The sequence below is a fragment of the Rhinoderma darwinii genome, unplaced genomic scaffold (genome assembly GCF_050947455.1).
Source record: "Rhinoderma darwinii isolate aRhiDar2 unplaced genomic scaffold, aRhiDar2.hap1 Scaffold_529, whole genome shotgun sequence".
NCBI lineage: Eukaryota > Metazoa > Chordata > Amphibia > Anura > Rhinodermatidae > Rhinoderma > Rhinoderma darwinii.
Window position 1 is genome coordinate 136,222 of NW_027464078.1, and position 16,121 is coordinate 152,342.

General features: G+C 47.6%; 1 protein-coding gene across 2 annotated transcripts in view; it reads right to left on the reverse strand.

Moving 5' to 3' along the window:
- The window catches only part of LOC142721922 (uncharacterized), a 28,902-nt gene extending 15,570 nt beyond the window's left edge, over positions 1-13,332 (reverse strand). Inside the window, exons 1-4 of one of the 2 annotated variants that reach the window (XM_075848866.1) lie at positions 13,272-13,332; positions 8,492-8,654; positions 5,656-5,844; positions 5,447-5,570 (exon numbers count right to left, since the gene is read on the reverse strand). In XM_075848866.1, coding sequence (XP_075704981.1) covers positions 5,447-5,570; positions 5,656-5,844; positions 8,492-8,575 — 397 coding nt within the window. In that variant the 5' untranslated portion in view covers positions 8,576-8,654; positions 13,272-13,332. Of the gene's footprint in view, positions 1-5,446; positions 5,571-5,655; positions 5,845-8,491; positions 8,655-9,200; positions 10,022-13,271 lie in introns of those variants that run through there. The other variant, XM_075848867.1, reaches the window with a different exon arrangement.
- Positions 13,333-16,121: the final 2,789 nt, after the last annotated feature.

Consider the following 16,121-nt stretch of genomic DNA (forward strand, 5'->3'; position numbering starts at 1 on the left):
ATTACATATACCCTGATGTACTCCTCACATATTACATATACCCTGATGTACTCCTCACATATTACATATACCCTGATGTACTCCTCACATATTACATATACCCTGATGTACTCCTCACATATTACATATACCCTGATGTACTCCTCACATATTACATATACCCTGATGTACTCCTCACAGATTACATATACCCTGATGTACTCCTCACATATTACATATATCCTGATGTACTCCTCACATATTACATATACCCTGATGTACTCCTCACATATTACATATATCCTGATGTACTCCTCACATATTACATATATCCTGATGTACTTCTCACATATTACATATACCCTGATGTACTCCTCACATATTACATATACCCTGATGTACTCCTCACATATTACATATACCCTGATGTACTCCACACATATTACATATACCCTGATGTACTCCTCACATATTACATATATCCTGATGTACTCCTCACAGATTACATATACCCTGATGTACTCCTCACAGATTAAAGATGCCCCCACATTATAAATTGAAACAACAGTAAATCCCCAAACAGAACAACTACCAAGCAAAATCCACGTTCCAAAAGCCAAATGGCGCTACCTCCCTTCAGAGCCCTACAGCGCGCCCAAACATCAGTTTACTTCCACATATATGTCATTCCCATATCCGGGAGAACCCGCTTAACAGTTTATGTGGTATTTGTCTTCAGCGGCACAAACTGGGCACAACATATTGTGCACTAAAATGGCATATCAGTGGAAAATTACAATTTTCACTTTGCACTACCTGCTGCGCATTAATTTCTAATGAAAAAACACCTGTTGTATGAAAATGCTCACTACACCCCTTAAAAAATGCCTTGAGGGGTGTTGTTTTCAAAGTAGGGGGGGTCACTTCTTGGGGGTTTTTTTTATACTATTTGAGAGCCTCTGCAATTTTGGGCCATTACTGTGAAAATCCCCAAAATAGGCCTCAAATGCGCATTGTGCTCCTTCATTCCTGAGCCCTTCCATTTATCCAGGCAAATGATAAATGTTTTGAGAGGTGTAGTTTTCAAAAGGGGGTCGCTTCTCGGGGGTTTCCACTGTACTCTGGTACCTCAAGGAACTCTGCAAATGCGACATGGTGCCCAAACATCAATCCAACAAAATCTGCGATCCCCATTTTTGAGAAAAAACCCTTGAGAGTATTAAATCTCACTCCTCTCTTTCTGATGTGTGTCAGCACTGTCATATTGTCTAACAGAATTATCATGTTTGAAGCCCTCAATGGTTTTCATAGTTACATAGTTAGTACAATTGAAAAAAGACAAATGTCCATCAAGTTCAACCAACTTCCAGCCTTCTAGAATTGCAGCAAGTTCCTTGTAGTTGGATGAGGTCATCTTTAGGGTATGTTCACACGGCTTATTTACGGACGTAAATCGGGCGTTTTACGCCTCGATTTACGTCCGAAAATGCGGATCGATAGCGTTGGCAAACATCTGCCCATTCATTAGAATGGGTCTTACGATCTTCTGTGCAGACGGTCATTATTTTTACGCCCCACTGTCAAAAGGCGGGGCGTAAAAAAGACGCCCGCGTCAAAGAAGTGCCTGTCACTTCTTCAGACGTAAATGGAGCCGTTTTCCATGGACTCCATGGAAAACCAGCTCCATTTAACATCTGTAATGGACGCAGCAAGAAGCGCCTCAACATGCCATTACGGCTGAAATTACGTTGCTGTTTTCTCCTGAAAACAGCACCGTAATTTCAGCCGTTACGGACGCTGCTGTGTGAACATACCCTTAAAGACGACCTGTCACCTGCCCAAAAAACTGCAGTTGACATCTCAGTTAGATTGCAGGCGCCTCACAGATTCTGGGGCTTTTTATTTTTTTCTTCTAGCCCCCACCGTTCCTGAGATATCGGGCCGTTAGTTCTAGTGTCCGATATACAAGTGAGGCCTTTGACAGTCAAGTGGGTGGTTACCCTTTATCAAGTGACAGGTATTACCCGCCCACTTGACAACTAAAGGCCTCATTTGCATATCGGACACCAGAACTAATGGCCCCAATATCTCAGGTACGGTGGGGGCTAGAAGAAAAAAATAAGAAGCAGTAGAATCTATGAGGTGCCTGCAATCTAACCGAGTTGCCAATAGCAGTTTGGTCAGGTGACAGGTTCTCCTTAAAGAATGATCCCTTACCCCTGAAAAAAACAGGCTCCATAAATGAGTTCCCCCACTATTAGGACTGACATCCGTTGTGAAAACGTTTATGTTCTGGGTAGTCCAAGGGTGCTCTTTGGCTCTTTGTTTAAGCCCTTAAGGACTACAATATTTCAGCCCCAATCACCAGGCCACATTTCAAAACAAAAGAGTCTGGAACTGAAGGTTAATGACTCAGAAAAGTATTTCCTTTCTTGCACGTTTATCCATACGGATTTACAAAAAACCACATGCCATGAAAGTGTAAGGGTTGTTTAAGAGCTATTAATGTTAATAGAACATCTATTTTGGGTGTGTGTGTGTGTGTGTGTGGGGGGGGGGGGTCTCTATTCCAAAATGCTGTTTTGCCAAAGTGACATTTACATTTGACACTAAAAATGTAGAAAGAGTTTTACTTGTTTGTCTCCCCCCCCCCCCCACCACCGAGCATTTTTGGAAATAGGACACCTTCTCCTTCTTTTAATTTCCTATTGTGTAGGAAGAACGACTCAGAACTCAGCAGTATCAGATCACAATTTGGATGTATGGACACAATTTACGTGTCTTTGAAGTGAAGATTTCATGGCTATCGGCTTCATTTTCTGTAACCAGTAGCAATGTTGTGGATCGATTGTCCACCTACCTTTAGGGCGTAGCTAAAGGCTCATGGGCCCGGGTGCAAGAATTCAGCTTGGGCCCCCCTACCACTCCCCAACACCCCCATCATCATTATCATCAGACCCCTGTGCATGCCTATGCCCAGACGCTTTGCCCAACAGCCCCCATAGTATAATGCCCCCACACAGTATAATGCTCCCATAGCTGCCCCCACACAGTATAATGCTCCCATAGCTGCCCCCACACAGTATAATGCCCCGCCATAACAGCCCCATACGGTATAATGCTCCCCATATCAGCCCCCATACAGTATAATTCCCCCATATCATCCCCCATTCAGTATAATGCCCCCATCTTATCAGCCCCCATGCAGTATAATGCCCCCCATGCAGTATAATGCCCCCCATGCAGTATAATGCCCCCCATACAGTATAATTCCCCCATACAGTATAATTCCCCCATACAGTATAATTCCCCCATATCATCCCCCATTCAGTATAATGCCCCCATCTTATCAGCCCCCATGCTATATCTGCCCCCCATGCAGTATAATTCCCCCATATCAGCCCCCATGCAATATAATGCCCCCCCATCTTATCAGCCCTCATGCCTTATCAGCCCCCCATGCAGTATAATGCCCCCGCAATATCAGACCCCATACAATATAATGCCCCCATATGTGCATAATAAAAAAAATAAATAAAATAATTAAATACCTATCCCCGTTCCCACGTCGGGTGGAGGATCCTTCACCTCCTCCGGTGTGTGCTATGAGTGACTCAGCGCAGACAGGCGCGATGATGTCGCTACATCCCGCCTGCCTGCGTCGAGCCGCTCAGGGCACAGTGAATGCTGGATAAAGGAGATGTCAGCTCCTTGCTCCAGGATTGAATGGAACCGGGACCTCGGTGAGTGACTCGCGACCCCCCGGAGGTCTTCACACAAACCCCCAGGGGGACGCGACCCACAGTGTAGGGATGTCACGATACCAAAATTTGGACTTTGATACCGATACTTCGTTTACAGTAATAAAAAAAAAAAGTTATTTCGTTTTCTGATGTGAGGCACGAGGTGTGATGATGAATTTTCAATGTCTCACATTAATAGTAATTAATCCCGTCATGTTTCTCAGTCATAATGGGTTAATGTGTAAGGTACATGATGGGGTTAATTACTATTAATGTGAGGCACATGGAGGTTAAATTCATCATCACACCTCGTGCTTCACAATAAGTGATAGAAAGCAGTTTATTTTATTTTTTTACATCGTACACATCACAAATAATGCAAAAAAAAACGTTGTGCAGGTTATTACGGCCGCGCCAATACCCAATATGTGTATATATTATGTATTGAGACTTATTTTAATGTTTATTGTAAAAAAGGTGAATGTGTGTTTTTTTTATTTAACATTACTTTGTTTTTACTTTATTTTTAAACTTTAATGTACTGACATATATCAGATATGTGCCAGTACATTAGCCTGTGGACAGATAGCACACAGGCAGTTGTTAGGACATACCTAAGTATGCCTTAACAGGAAATATGGTAAGACAGCCCTGGGGTCCTTCAATAGACCCCAGGGCTGTCTGCCCATATATGCATAGTATGGCCCTCGATCGCGTCACAGGAATTCCCTGTGACACGATCCAGGGGCACACCCCCCCCCCCCCTTCTCATTTTCCCCTGAATGCTGCAGTCAGCTTTGATTGCAGCATTCAGGAGAATAGCGGCGGAGATGAGCGGTTTCTCTGATCTCCGCCGTTATATAGCGGGGCTGCGACTGTGTAATACAGCCATTGCCCCGCTCCTGACAGTAAGTGCGCGCGCCCATGAGGAGATGCTGCCGGCGCTGCACTAATGAGCGGCGGTTCAGGCACTTAAGACAGAACATGGGGGTGCCATGTTCTGTCTTCAGTGCCGCAGATCATTAGTGCAGCGCCGGCCGCATCACATCATGCTGACGGCGCGCACATGTCAGGACTCAGGAGCGGGGCAATGGCTGTATTACACAGCCGCAGCCCCGCTCTCATAGTCATGTGTACTATACTGTATTGTGAAGTTTGCGGTGGAGAGAGGAGGGGGGGGGGCTGTGATTTAACGCCCCCCCCTCCTCTCCACCGCAAACAGCACAATACATTACAAGGCATCACAACACAACACAAACTGCAGCTCACCTGGAGTCCTCGGCACCGACTCTTCCACTCCACTGTCCGGAAGACGTGTCACGTGACAACACGGTCACATGGTACACTAAGTGTACCATGTGACCGTAACTGGGAAGTGCCGTCTTTACGGCACAGAAGATTTTTTTTGGAAGCATACAGTATGGCAACGGGGGCCCGTGGGCCCCCCAGGCTTACGGGCCCGGTCGGAAGTGCGACCGCTGCGACCCCTATAGCTACGCCACTGGATAGACATGCTGAGCACTCATAATACATGACATACGTGTGGAGGCACTAGACATGGCGTTATGAAGGCTTCAATATCGGCACTCGTATATTGGTACTTACACAAGGTCTGATTGAAACCTGTCTGTGTAATTGTTTATTTTTCCCTGAGCTGGTCACAAACTTGCAAGGATTTAATCGAGCATGGTGAAGGCAGAATGGACTAACAAGTCTCCTCTTACCCGGAGGTGTGCGGTTCCGGTGGTCCTCCATCATGATGTCCTTGTACAGAACCTTGTGGTCTTCTATATATTCCCACTCCTCCATGGAGAAATAGACGGCGACATCCTGACATCTTATAGGGACCTGACACACAATGATACAGTCATCATCCCGACACATTATACCTTGTGTTATTATATAATGTCCCAGCATTCCCGGCAGCGCTCACCTCCCCCGTCAGCAGCTCGATGATCTTGTGGGTGAGGTCCAGGATCTTCTCGTTATTCCTCTCTTGTACCAGTGAGGGAGGTGGAGGCTCCGTGATGGGGCTCTGGGTTCTGCTCCATCCTCCAGACACATGGGGACGGCTGCTGGGGGTCACACACTCTCCAGATTTCTTTGTCACTATTGCGTAATCCTGTTTATTTAGAGACACAATGATCTTTAAAAATAAAGGTTAAAATAATAATATTACAAACTGGCACACCCACACCTCCTAATTAAACGATGAATTAGGCAAAGAAATATCACGGATTATACCTACTTAAAATGTAGAAACTCTCGTCATCGCTCTGCAGTCCACATTCTCCCTCACAGCCTAAAATCCTCAACTATTTATATTTAATATTTCACGCCCTTCTTTCTTGTTTTATGGAACAAACTCCTTGTCTCAGAAATAGCCTGGAAAAAGGCCACAATTTAATGCTATAAAAAAAACAATTAAAACAAAAAAAAAACCCCATGCACTCGTGAATTTATTACTCTCCAATTGCAGTCTTAATACCTCAGGTAATCTTAGCAATTTGTATGTATGCAAGTTCAGTGCAAAGAACTAGCACACTATTTTTTTTCCCATGAGTTGCACAAAGTTCCAAGGAACATCCTTTATTTGTGGAGGAAAGGTGAAAAGTCAGTATAGGGAAGGGTTCTTTACAGTTAAAGCCCTACTTTTAAACGGTAAACACACTGACAGCGTTTAAAAAACCCAAAAAGGGATTGACGTAATCTCATGACTAATGGCATGGAGAGTTATAACCCTACCTGTCCACCCCATTAACAGTCTTTTGGCAATGTCCTATACTCAGGGCCATCGGCAGGATCTGAACGTCATTGTGCAGGCAAGAGCGCTGTGTTCCGGAATGCGAGAGGGCAGCTTCTACATCCGGGCAATTGCTAGGGTACCGGCGTTGGGGGAATGTGAAGAGGATGTGATACGAGTCTTCTCTGCATGTCTCTGTATACAGATAACTGATAATAGTCACCGAATGGGCACATTTACCTCCTAATTAAAAAATAAATGCTTTTAAATATATAGTAAATTGTAAAAAAGAAATGAAACTAAAAGAAATAAAAATAAAAAAAAAGGGAAAAGCGTAATAAAAAAAAAAAAAAAAGGGACACACCTCTCCGAAGTGCCATACGCACGTCGTGGCCCTTTGGTAACGGGAGCTCAGAGAGATGCTCCACATCTAGCTACAATTACTTCGGACTGTCGTTATGAATTTTTTTGGTCTACTATATTTATTTATTGATTAAAAGTTACATTTGAATGGGTTTTCACCGTCTTTGATGCAATTTTTGATACCTGGCGAAACATTTGGGATTACGAGAAAAGGACATTCCCGTGACTTGTTGTCGTCACACCTCTCCGACAGGACACAAAGGCATTTTGTATGGACATCAGGTACTCATTCAGTAATATGTTCATTTCACGCAGAATGTTTGTTACCCCAAACACAAAATAATTACCACCAATTTCTGTCTGTTCTACCCCGGCCCTGGGAGAATTAGAGGATTTACTGAGTAAAATATTATTACCCTAAAGCAGAACGCAAAAAAAAAATTTTTTATTATTTGCTCTGGCATCAAGGCTCAAAACACCCGGTCCTGAAAGGTTTGATACATAATGATTAATGACGTTCAATTGACACGGGGGAAAATATTGGACTGCTTTTTGGGGCAAAAAAACAATATTGTCTACAGTTGGCCAGGAGGTTTTTTTTTTTGCCTTCCTCTGGCTCGAATAGCTAGGTCTTTTTTTTTTTTACATTCTATGTAACTGTGAATCCCGAGGACTAGAGGCGAAGTTGTCATTTTTTAATGCACAAAAGGCCTTTGTCTGATTTTCCTTTATAGTCTCCACTAACTCGGGCATCTTCCTTGAATACCTGTCTTGGCTACGCGCCCTGTCTAGTTCCTCCCAAGTGTTCACATGCTACAAGGGATTTTCCTGATGACCCAAATAGTTATGCCCATTATCCCTGCTCTGCTTGATTTTAGCCCTAGGAGGCCAAAGAAGTCCACGACGACCCTGACATGTGTTGTATCAAACTAGTAACGGTCCACCAGAAAATGTGTATGATGTGCACAATACTTCCAACATTCTCAACTCACTAAGACCTTGTGTGAGAACCAACTATTTCTTTCAGGGTTAGAGTCTCCTGCTGCCTTTTATTTGGATGAGCAAAGGTCTTACTAAACCCTACCACTTGTTTCTCTCCAGAGATGATATTTTGTCCCACCTGAGCCTCCCCACGATTCACCAAAACTCATCTCCTTATTTTTAGCGACTTCCAGGAGGTAAAAATGAGACTTTCTTGATAAAAGTTTGACAAGAATCTTACATCCCTACTTGTTGCTGATGGATCGAAGTTTCTGAAACTACGGTCGGCTTGGTCATCATCCACTTCTCCATCTGTACATGTTGACTCCCTCTTATTCCTCTGAAACAATTGCTGACTGAATCAGAACCCTATAGGCGTTGCTATATCATACCCTCCTCCGCTTCGCTTTTCCTCATTACACGGAACCTACTTCGTTATCATTGGTCAAACAACTTTACTCTTAGTGCATCGGTCACCATGAAACCTTTTTGAGCCTATTGGCTGCGGATTTTCATGTTTTCTATTGCACAGTTCTCGATTTGTCGTATTTCACCGAACCCCAAAGCGGTTATACACGACATTACATTTTACCCATGAAACATTATTTTTATACTCTCCCTCATTGTTTAATTGAAAAAAAAAATTCAAGTGTCTTGTGATATAATTCCCAGAATCCCTCACCTCTCCAGTCAGCAGGTAGATGATTTCCAGGGTGAAATTTAATATACTTTTGGCAACTCCTTCTCTCTCCTTATCCATCCTCATTGGATTATTCAGGAAAAGGACAGTTTTTATCAGAATATGAGACTACGGGGTCAACAGAGTGTTCGTGTACTGCAGGCACCTTAACGAAATGAACAGAAGTTATAAAATCATACAGGGGGACACTGGGATTATACGGTATCATTGGTATGCCATGTTTCCAAGTGGCTAAGAATATGATGACTACAGTTACAATAAATCATGTGACAATGTATACGTGTTCTCATTATGATTGGATGGACCAAAGGCCACAGCCCCCTCTTATGTGATTGGAGAGGGAGGAGACATGGCCAACATTGATTGGATTGACCGAAGGCCATGTCCCCTCTTATGTGATTGGAGAGGGAGGAGACATGGCCAACATTGATTAGATGTCCGAAGGCCATGTCCCCTCTTTGTGTGATTGGAGAGGGAGGAGACATGCCCAACATTGATTGGATTGACCAAAGGCCATGGCTCCTCTTATGTGATTGGAGAGGGAGAGGACATGGCCAACATTGATTGGATAGACCGAAGGCCATGGCCTGTTTTATGTGATTGGAGAGGGAGACATGGCCAATACCCCTTTTAATGATATATCATCTACGTATTGTTTCCTAATAAACATGAGAATTTTTATTACACTTACATATTGTGTTAGTGTGCTGCTTTCTCTCCGAAGCATTGCACCTCTTGCATGCTCTCCCTATTTGAAACCAGATAGAGACTACAAGTTGACAACCTGCCTAAATTGATGTCCACAATATTTCCTACAGAGGTTGCCTTATGTATACTCAAAAACATTATAAAAACATAAAACACTATCCAGTAGTCTCCATTGTTTTCAGAGTCAGAATTACTTACAAACATGCAACTATATGACAGAATTCCCTCGCTGTCTGCTCCACACTCTAAAACTTCCTGCTTGTTGTGATTTTTGGGCACTAGGTCAGCTCCTTGGCCTACATGAGGCACATCCTAGAGGGTTTGTCCCATTGAGATATTAAAGATATTGACCCTGTTCATAGTTACTGCTTAAGGAGTTATAGGTAGTGTGCACATAAGAATTTAGGGACCATTCCACATTCTGTACGATCTAGCTGTAGTAGAGACTGGTCATGGCCATATTACAAAAATAGAGTAGTTTTGGCATCCTCTGTCATGGCTGAGTAAGAGCAATAGAATTTCGATAGGGCTCGAATTCCATCATTTGGATCAGAACGGACTACACCACCAATAACCAGTCCGATGGATTCTTGCCATGGCTGGTGGTGTCGAAGGAGAATTAGAGGAGGAGGAAAAGGAGTCGAACCCTGCCCTTGTTGCTACCAGAGTGGTATACAGCTCTATGGCACCCAACAGAGTGCAAACAGCACCATCTGTAACATAGCAGTTCGTGGTGATCTAAATTTGGTTTAGTAGTGGCCCGGAGTCACCCAGTTTATCATGCACGAAACAATACAAAAATCGAACATCAAAATAATAACGTTCTTCAAAATGAATGAGTCTTGTGTATGTGATGAATTTCGATCTTTTCTTTTAAATCTGTGGGGGAAGACAGCAGAGGAGCGGAGCTACAGGGAGCCAGGCCAGGGGCACTCCTGTGAGGTTGAGAAGAAGAGGAGCGGAGCTACAGCGAGCCGAGCCCGGGGCACTCCTGGGAGGTCGAGAAGCAGAGGAGCGGAGCTACAGGGAGCCGGGCCAGGGGTACTCCTGTGAGGTCGAGAAGCAGAGGAGCGGAGCTACAGCGAGCCAGGCCCGGGGGAACTCCTGGGAGGTCGAGAAGTAGAGGAGCGGAGCTACAGCGAGCCGGGGCACTCCTGTGAGGTTGAGAAGTAGAGGAGCGGAGCTACAGGGAGCCGGGGCCGGGGCACTCCTGGGAGGTCGAGAAGCAGAGGAGCGGAGCTACAGCGAGCCGGGCCCGGGGCACTCCTGTGAGGTGGAGAAGCAGAGGAGCGGAGCTACAGGGAGCCGGGCCTGGGGCACTCCTGGGAGGTCGAGAAGCAGAGGAGCGGAGCTACAGCGAGCCGGGCCCGGGGCACTCATGTGAGGTGGAGAAGCAGAGGAGCGGAGCTACAGCGAGCCGGGCCCGGGGCACTCATGTGAGGTGGAGAAGCAGAGGAGCGGAGCTACAGGGAGCCGGGCCCGGGGCACTCCTGGCAGGCCGAGAAGCAGAGGAGCGGAGCTACAGGGAGCCGGGCCAGGGGCACTCCTGTGAGGTCGAGAAGCAGAGGAGCGGAGCTACAGGGAGCCGGGCCAGGGGCACTCCTGTGAGGTCGAGAAGCAGAGGAGCGGAGCTACAGGGAGCCGGGCCCGGGGCACTCCTGGGAGGCCGAGAAGCAGAGGAGCGGAGCTACAGGGAGCCGGGCCAGGGGCACTCCTGTGAGGTTGAGAAGCAGAGGAGCGGAGCTACAGCGAGCCGGGCCCGGGGCACTCCTGTGAGGTTGAGAAGCAGAGGAGCGGAGCTACAGGGAGCCAGGCCCGGGGCACTCCTGGGAGGCCGAGAAGCAGAGGAGCGGAGCTACAGGGAGCCGGGCCCGGGGCACTCCTGGGAGGCCGAGAAGCAGAGGAGCGGAGCTACAGGGAGCCGGGCCAGGGGCACTCCTGTGAGGTTGAGAAGCAGAGCTACAGCGAGCCGGGCCCGGGGCACTCCTGTGAGGTTGAGAAGCAGAGGAGCGGAGCTACAGGGAGCCGGGTCCGGGGCACTCCTGGGAGGCCGAGAAGCAGAGGAGCGGAGCTACAGGGAGCCGGGCCCGGGGAACTCCTGGGAGGCCGAGAAGCAGAGGAGCGGAGCTACAGCGAGCCGGGCCCGGGGCACTCCTGTGAGGTTGAGAAGCAGAGGAGCGGAGCTACAGCGAGCCGGGCCCGGGGCACTCCTGTGAGGTTGAGAAGCAGAGGAGCGGAGCTACAGGGAGCCGGGCCCGGGGCACTCCTGGGAGGCCGAGAAGCAGAGGAGCGGAGCTACAGGGAGCCGGGCCCGGGGCACTCCTGGGAGGCCGAGAAGCAGAGGAGCGGAGCTACAGCGAGCCGGGCCCGGGGCACTCCTGTGAGGTTGAGAAGCAGAGGAGCGGAGCTACAGCGAGCCGGGCCCGGGGCACTCCTGTGAGGTTGAGAAGCAGAGGAGCGGAGCTACAGGGAGCCGGGCCCGGGGCACTCCTGGGAGGCCGAGAAGCAGAGGAGCGGAGCTACAGGGAGCCGGGCCCGGGGCACTCCTGGGAGGCCGAGAAGCAGAGGAGCGGAGCTACAGGGAGCCGGGCCAGGGGCACTCCTGTGAGGTTGAGAAGCAGAGGAGCGGAGCTACAGCGAGCCGGGCCCGGGGCACTCCTGTGAGGTTGAGAAGCAGAGGAGCGGAGCTACAGGGAGCCGGGCCCGGGGCACTCCTGGGAGGCCGAGAAGCAGAGGAGCGGAGCTACAGGGAGCCGGGCCCGGGGCACTCCTGGGAGGCCGAGAAGCAGAGGAGCGGAGCTACAGGGAGCCGGGCCAGGGGCACTCCTGTGAGGTTGAGAAGCAGAGCTACAGCGAGCCGGGCCCGGGGCACTCCTGTGAGGTTGAGAAGCAGAGGAGCGGAGCTACAGGGAGCCGGGCCCGGGGCACTCCTGGGAGGCCGAGAAGCAGAGGAGCGGAGCTACAGGGAGCCGGGCCCGGGGCACTCCTGGGAGGCCGAGAAGCAGAGGAGCGGAGCTACAGCGAGCCGGGCCCGGGGCACTCCTGTGAGGTTGAGAAGCAGAGGAGCGGAGCTACAGCGAGCCGGGCCCGGGGCACTCCTGTGAGGTTGAGAAGCAGAGGAGCGGAGCTACAGGGAGCCGGGCCCGGGGCACTCCTGGGAGGCCGAGAAGCAGAGGAGCGGAGCTACAGGGAGCCGGGCCCGGGGCACTCCTGGGAGGCCGAGAAGCAGAGGAGCGGAGCTACAGCGAGCCGGGCCCGGGGCACTCCTGTGAGGTTGAGAAGCAGAGGAGCGGAGCTACAGCGAGCCGAGCCCGCGGCACTCCTGTGAGGTTGAGAAGCAGAGGAGCGGAGCTACAGGGAGCCGGGCCCGGGGCACTCCTGGGAGGCTGAGAAGCAGAGGAATAACGTGGGGTGCGCTGCTCCCCAGCCACTGCTCTCAAAAATAGAAGTAGACTGGTAAGTAAATGGCCCAGAATGGTTACAAAAATATTATTTAAACAGTGATTTTGCGGAGAAAATAATTGGTTCACATAATACTAAAGGTCTGCTAAGTTTTTATTTGTAGGGATTTCATGGGACACCCCTCAGGTTTTTAGATGTTTATAGAGGGTGTTTAATTCTCTCATGATTTAGAGGCCCCGATATTGTTCTTTCGAGAAGAATCGAATATGAGCCCCTATTACCGGCCTGTAGATTTTCTGATCACATACGTTTCACTTCAATGAAGCAGGTGAAGGGTTATTTCTCATTTAAACCTTTTGGATTTATATTGTCCAGTCTATAACTCCATTGCTGCACTGTAAGGTTAACTTCACACTGGGCGGATCCGCTGTGATGAGAATTTTTACATTTCATCCACTTTGCTGCTACTGTAACACGCTGTGGATTTGCCACCGCAAATCTGCAGCAAATACAATACATGTGAACAAAGCCTAAAAGTGAAATCTCCTGCTGTATGGAGAAATCTCCGACCCCGCTCTAGAGACCCTACTGTGTGATACTGATATATACCTGTACAATACACACAACACCGGTCACTACACGTCATACATACCCGACCTGCACCTCATATGTGGCTGCTCAATACTGACTGCAGGACCTGTGATGACATCACGTGATCAGTCACATGGGGGGCGGAGCGAAACATTGTATATACTACTGACTGCAGGACCTGTGGTGACGTCATGTTATCAGTCACATGAGGGGGCGGAGCTCAGCAGTGAGAAGCTGCGCTGTGACTTCTCCTATACTGTGTGCTTCTTGTAGAGGAGAAATGATGGGGTCCATGTTTTATCTTGTTTTTCTTCTGATTCTTTAGCGATAGCGTGAGAGCTCGGAGGCCTGAACATGCTGGGAGTTGTAGTTCTCTCCTCTTATACCTCCTCCTGTAATGTCCTCTGATATCTCATAATAACAGCCTGGACATGCTGGGAGTTGTAGTTCTCTCCTCTTATACCTCCTCCTGTAATGTCCTCTGATATCCCATAATAACAGCCTGGACATGCTGGGAGTTGTAGTTCTCTCCTCTTATACCTCCTCCTGTAATGTCCTCTGATATCTCATAATAACAGCCTGGACATGCTGGGAGTTGTAGTTCTCTCCTCTTATACCTCCTCCTGTAATGTCCTCTGATATCCCATAATAACAGCCTGGACATGCTGAGAGTTGTAGTTCTCTCCTCTTATACCTCCTCCTGTAATGTCCTCTTATATCCCATAATAACAGCCTGGACATGCTGGGAGTTGTAGTTCTCTCCTCTTATACCTCCTCCTGTAATGTCCTCTGATATCCCATAATAACAGCCTAGACATGCTGAGAGTTGTAGTTCTCTCCTCTTATACCCCTCCTGTAATGTCCTCTGATATCCCATAACAACAGCCTGGACATGCTGGGAGTTGTAGTTCTCTTATACCTCCTCCTGTAATGTCCTCTGATATCTCATAATAACAGCCTGGACATGCTGGGAGTTGTAGTTCTCTCCTCTTATACCTCCTGTAATGTCCTCTGATATCCCATAATAACAGCCTGGACATGCTGGGAGTTGTAGTTCTCTCCTCTTATACCTCCTCCTGTAATGTCCTCTGATATCCCATAACAGCCTGGGCATGCTGGGAGTTGTAGTTCTCTCCTCTTATACCTCCTCCTGTAATGTCCTCTGATATCCCATAATAACAGCCTGGACATGCTGGGAGTTGTAGTTCTCTCCTCTTATACCTCCTCCTGTAATGTCTTCTGATATCCCATAATAACAGCCTGGACATGCTGGGAGTTGTAGTTCTCTACTCTTATACCTCCTCCTGTAATGTCCTCTGATATCCCATAATAACAGCCTGGACATGCTGAGAGTTGTAGTTCTCTCCTCTTATATCTCCTCCTGTAATGTCCTCTGATATCTCATAATAACAGCCTGGACATGCTGGGAGTTGTAGTTCTCTCCTCTTATACCTCCTCCTGTAATGTCCTCTGATATCCCATAATAACAGCCTGGACATGCTGAGAGTTGTAGTTCTCTCCTCTTATACCTCCTCCTGTAATGTCCTCTTATATCCCATAATAACAGCCTGGACATGCTGGGAGTTGTAGTTCTCTCCTCTTATACCTCCTCCTGTAATGTCCTCTGATATCCCATAATAACAGCCTAGACATGCTGAGAGTTGTAGTTCTCTCCTCTTATACCCCTCCTGTAATGTCCTCTGATATCCCATAACAGCCTGGACATGCTGGGAGTTGTAGTTCTCTCCTCTTATACCTCCTCCTGTAATGTCCTCTGATATCCCATAATAACAGCCTGGACATGCTGGGAGTTGTAGTTCTCTCCTCTTATACCTCCTCCTGTAATGTCCTCTGATATCCCATAATAACAGCCTGGACATGCTGGGAGTTGTAGTTCTCTCCTCTTATACCTCCTCCTGTAATGTCCTCTGATATCCCATAATAACAGCCTGGACATGCTGGGAGTTGTAGTTCTCTACTCTTATACCTCCTCATGTAATGTCCTCTGATATCCCATAATAACAGCCTGGACATGCTGAGAGTTGTAGTTCTCTCCTCTTATACCTCCTCCTGTAATGTCCTCTTATATCCCATAATAACAGCCTGGACATGCTGGGAGTTGTAGTTCTCTCCTCTTATACCTCCTCCTGTAATGTCCTCTGATATCCCATAATAACAGCCTGGACATGCTGGGAGTTGTAGTTCTTTCCTCTTATACCTCTTCCTGTAATGTCCTCTGATATCTTATAGTAACAGCCTGGACATGCTGGGAGTTGTAGTTCTCTCCTCTTATACCTCCTCCTGTAATGTCCTCTGATATCCCATAATAATAACCTGGACATGCTGAGAGTTGTAGTTCTCTCCTATTGTACCTCCCCCTGTAATGTCCTCTGATATCCCATAATAACAGCCTGGACATGCTGGGAGTTGTAGTTCTCTCCTCTTATAACCCCTCCTGTAATGTCCTCTGATATCACATAATAACAGCCTGGACATGCTGAGAGTTGTAGTTCTCTCTTCTTATACCCCCTCCTGTAATGACCTCTGATATCACATAATAACAGCCTGGACATGCTGGGAGTTGTAGTTCTCTCCTCTTATACCTCCTCCTGTAATGTCCTCTGATATCCCATAATAACAGCCTGGCCATGCTGGCAGTTGTAGTCCTCTCCTCTTATACCTCCTCCTGTAATGTCATCTGATTTCCCATAATAACAGCCTGGACATGCTGGGAGTTGTAGTTCTTTCCTCTTATACCTCTTCCTGTAATGTCCTCTGATATCTTATAGTAACAGCCTGGACATGCTGGGAGTTGTAGTTCTCTCCTCTTATACCTCCTCCTGTAATGTCCTCTGATATCCCATAACAGCCTGGGCATGCTGGGAGTTGTAGTTCTCTCCTCTTATACCTC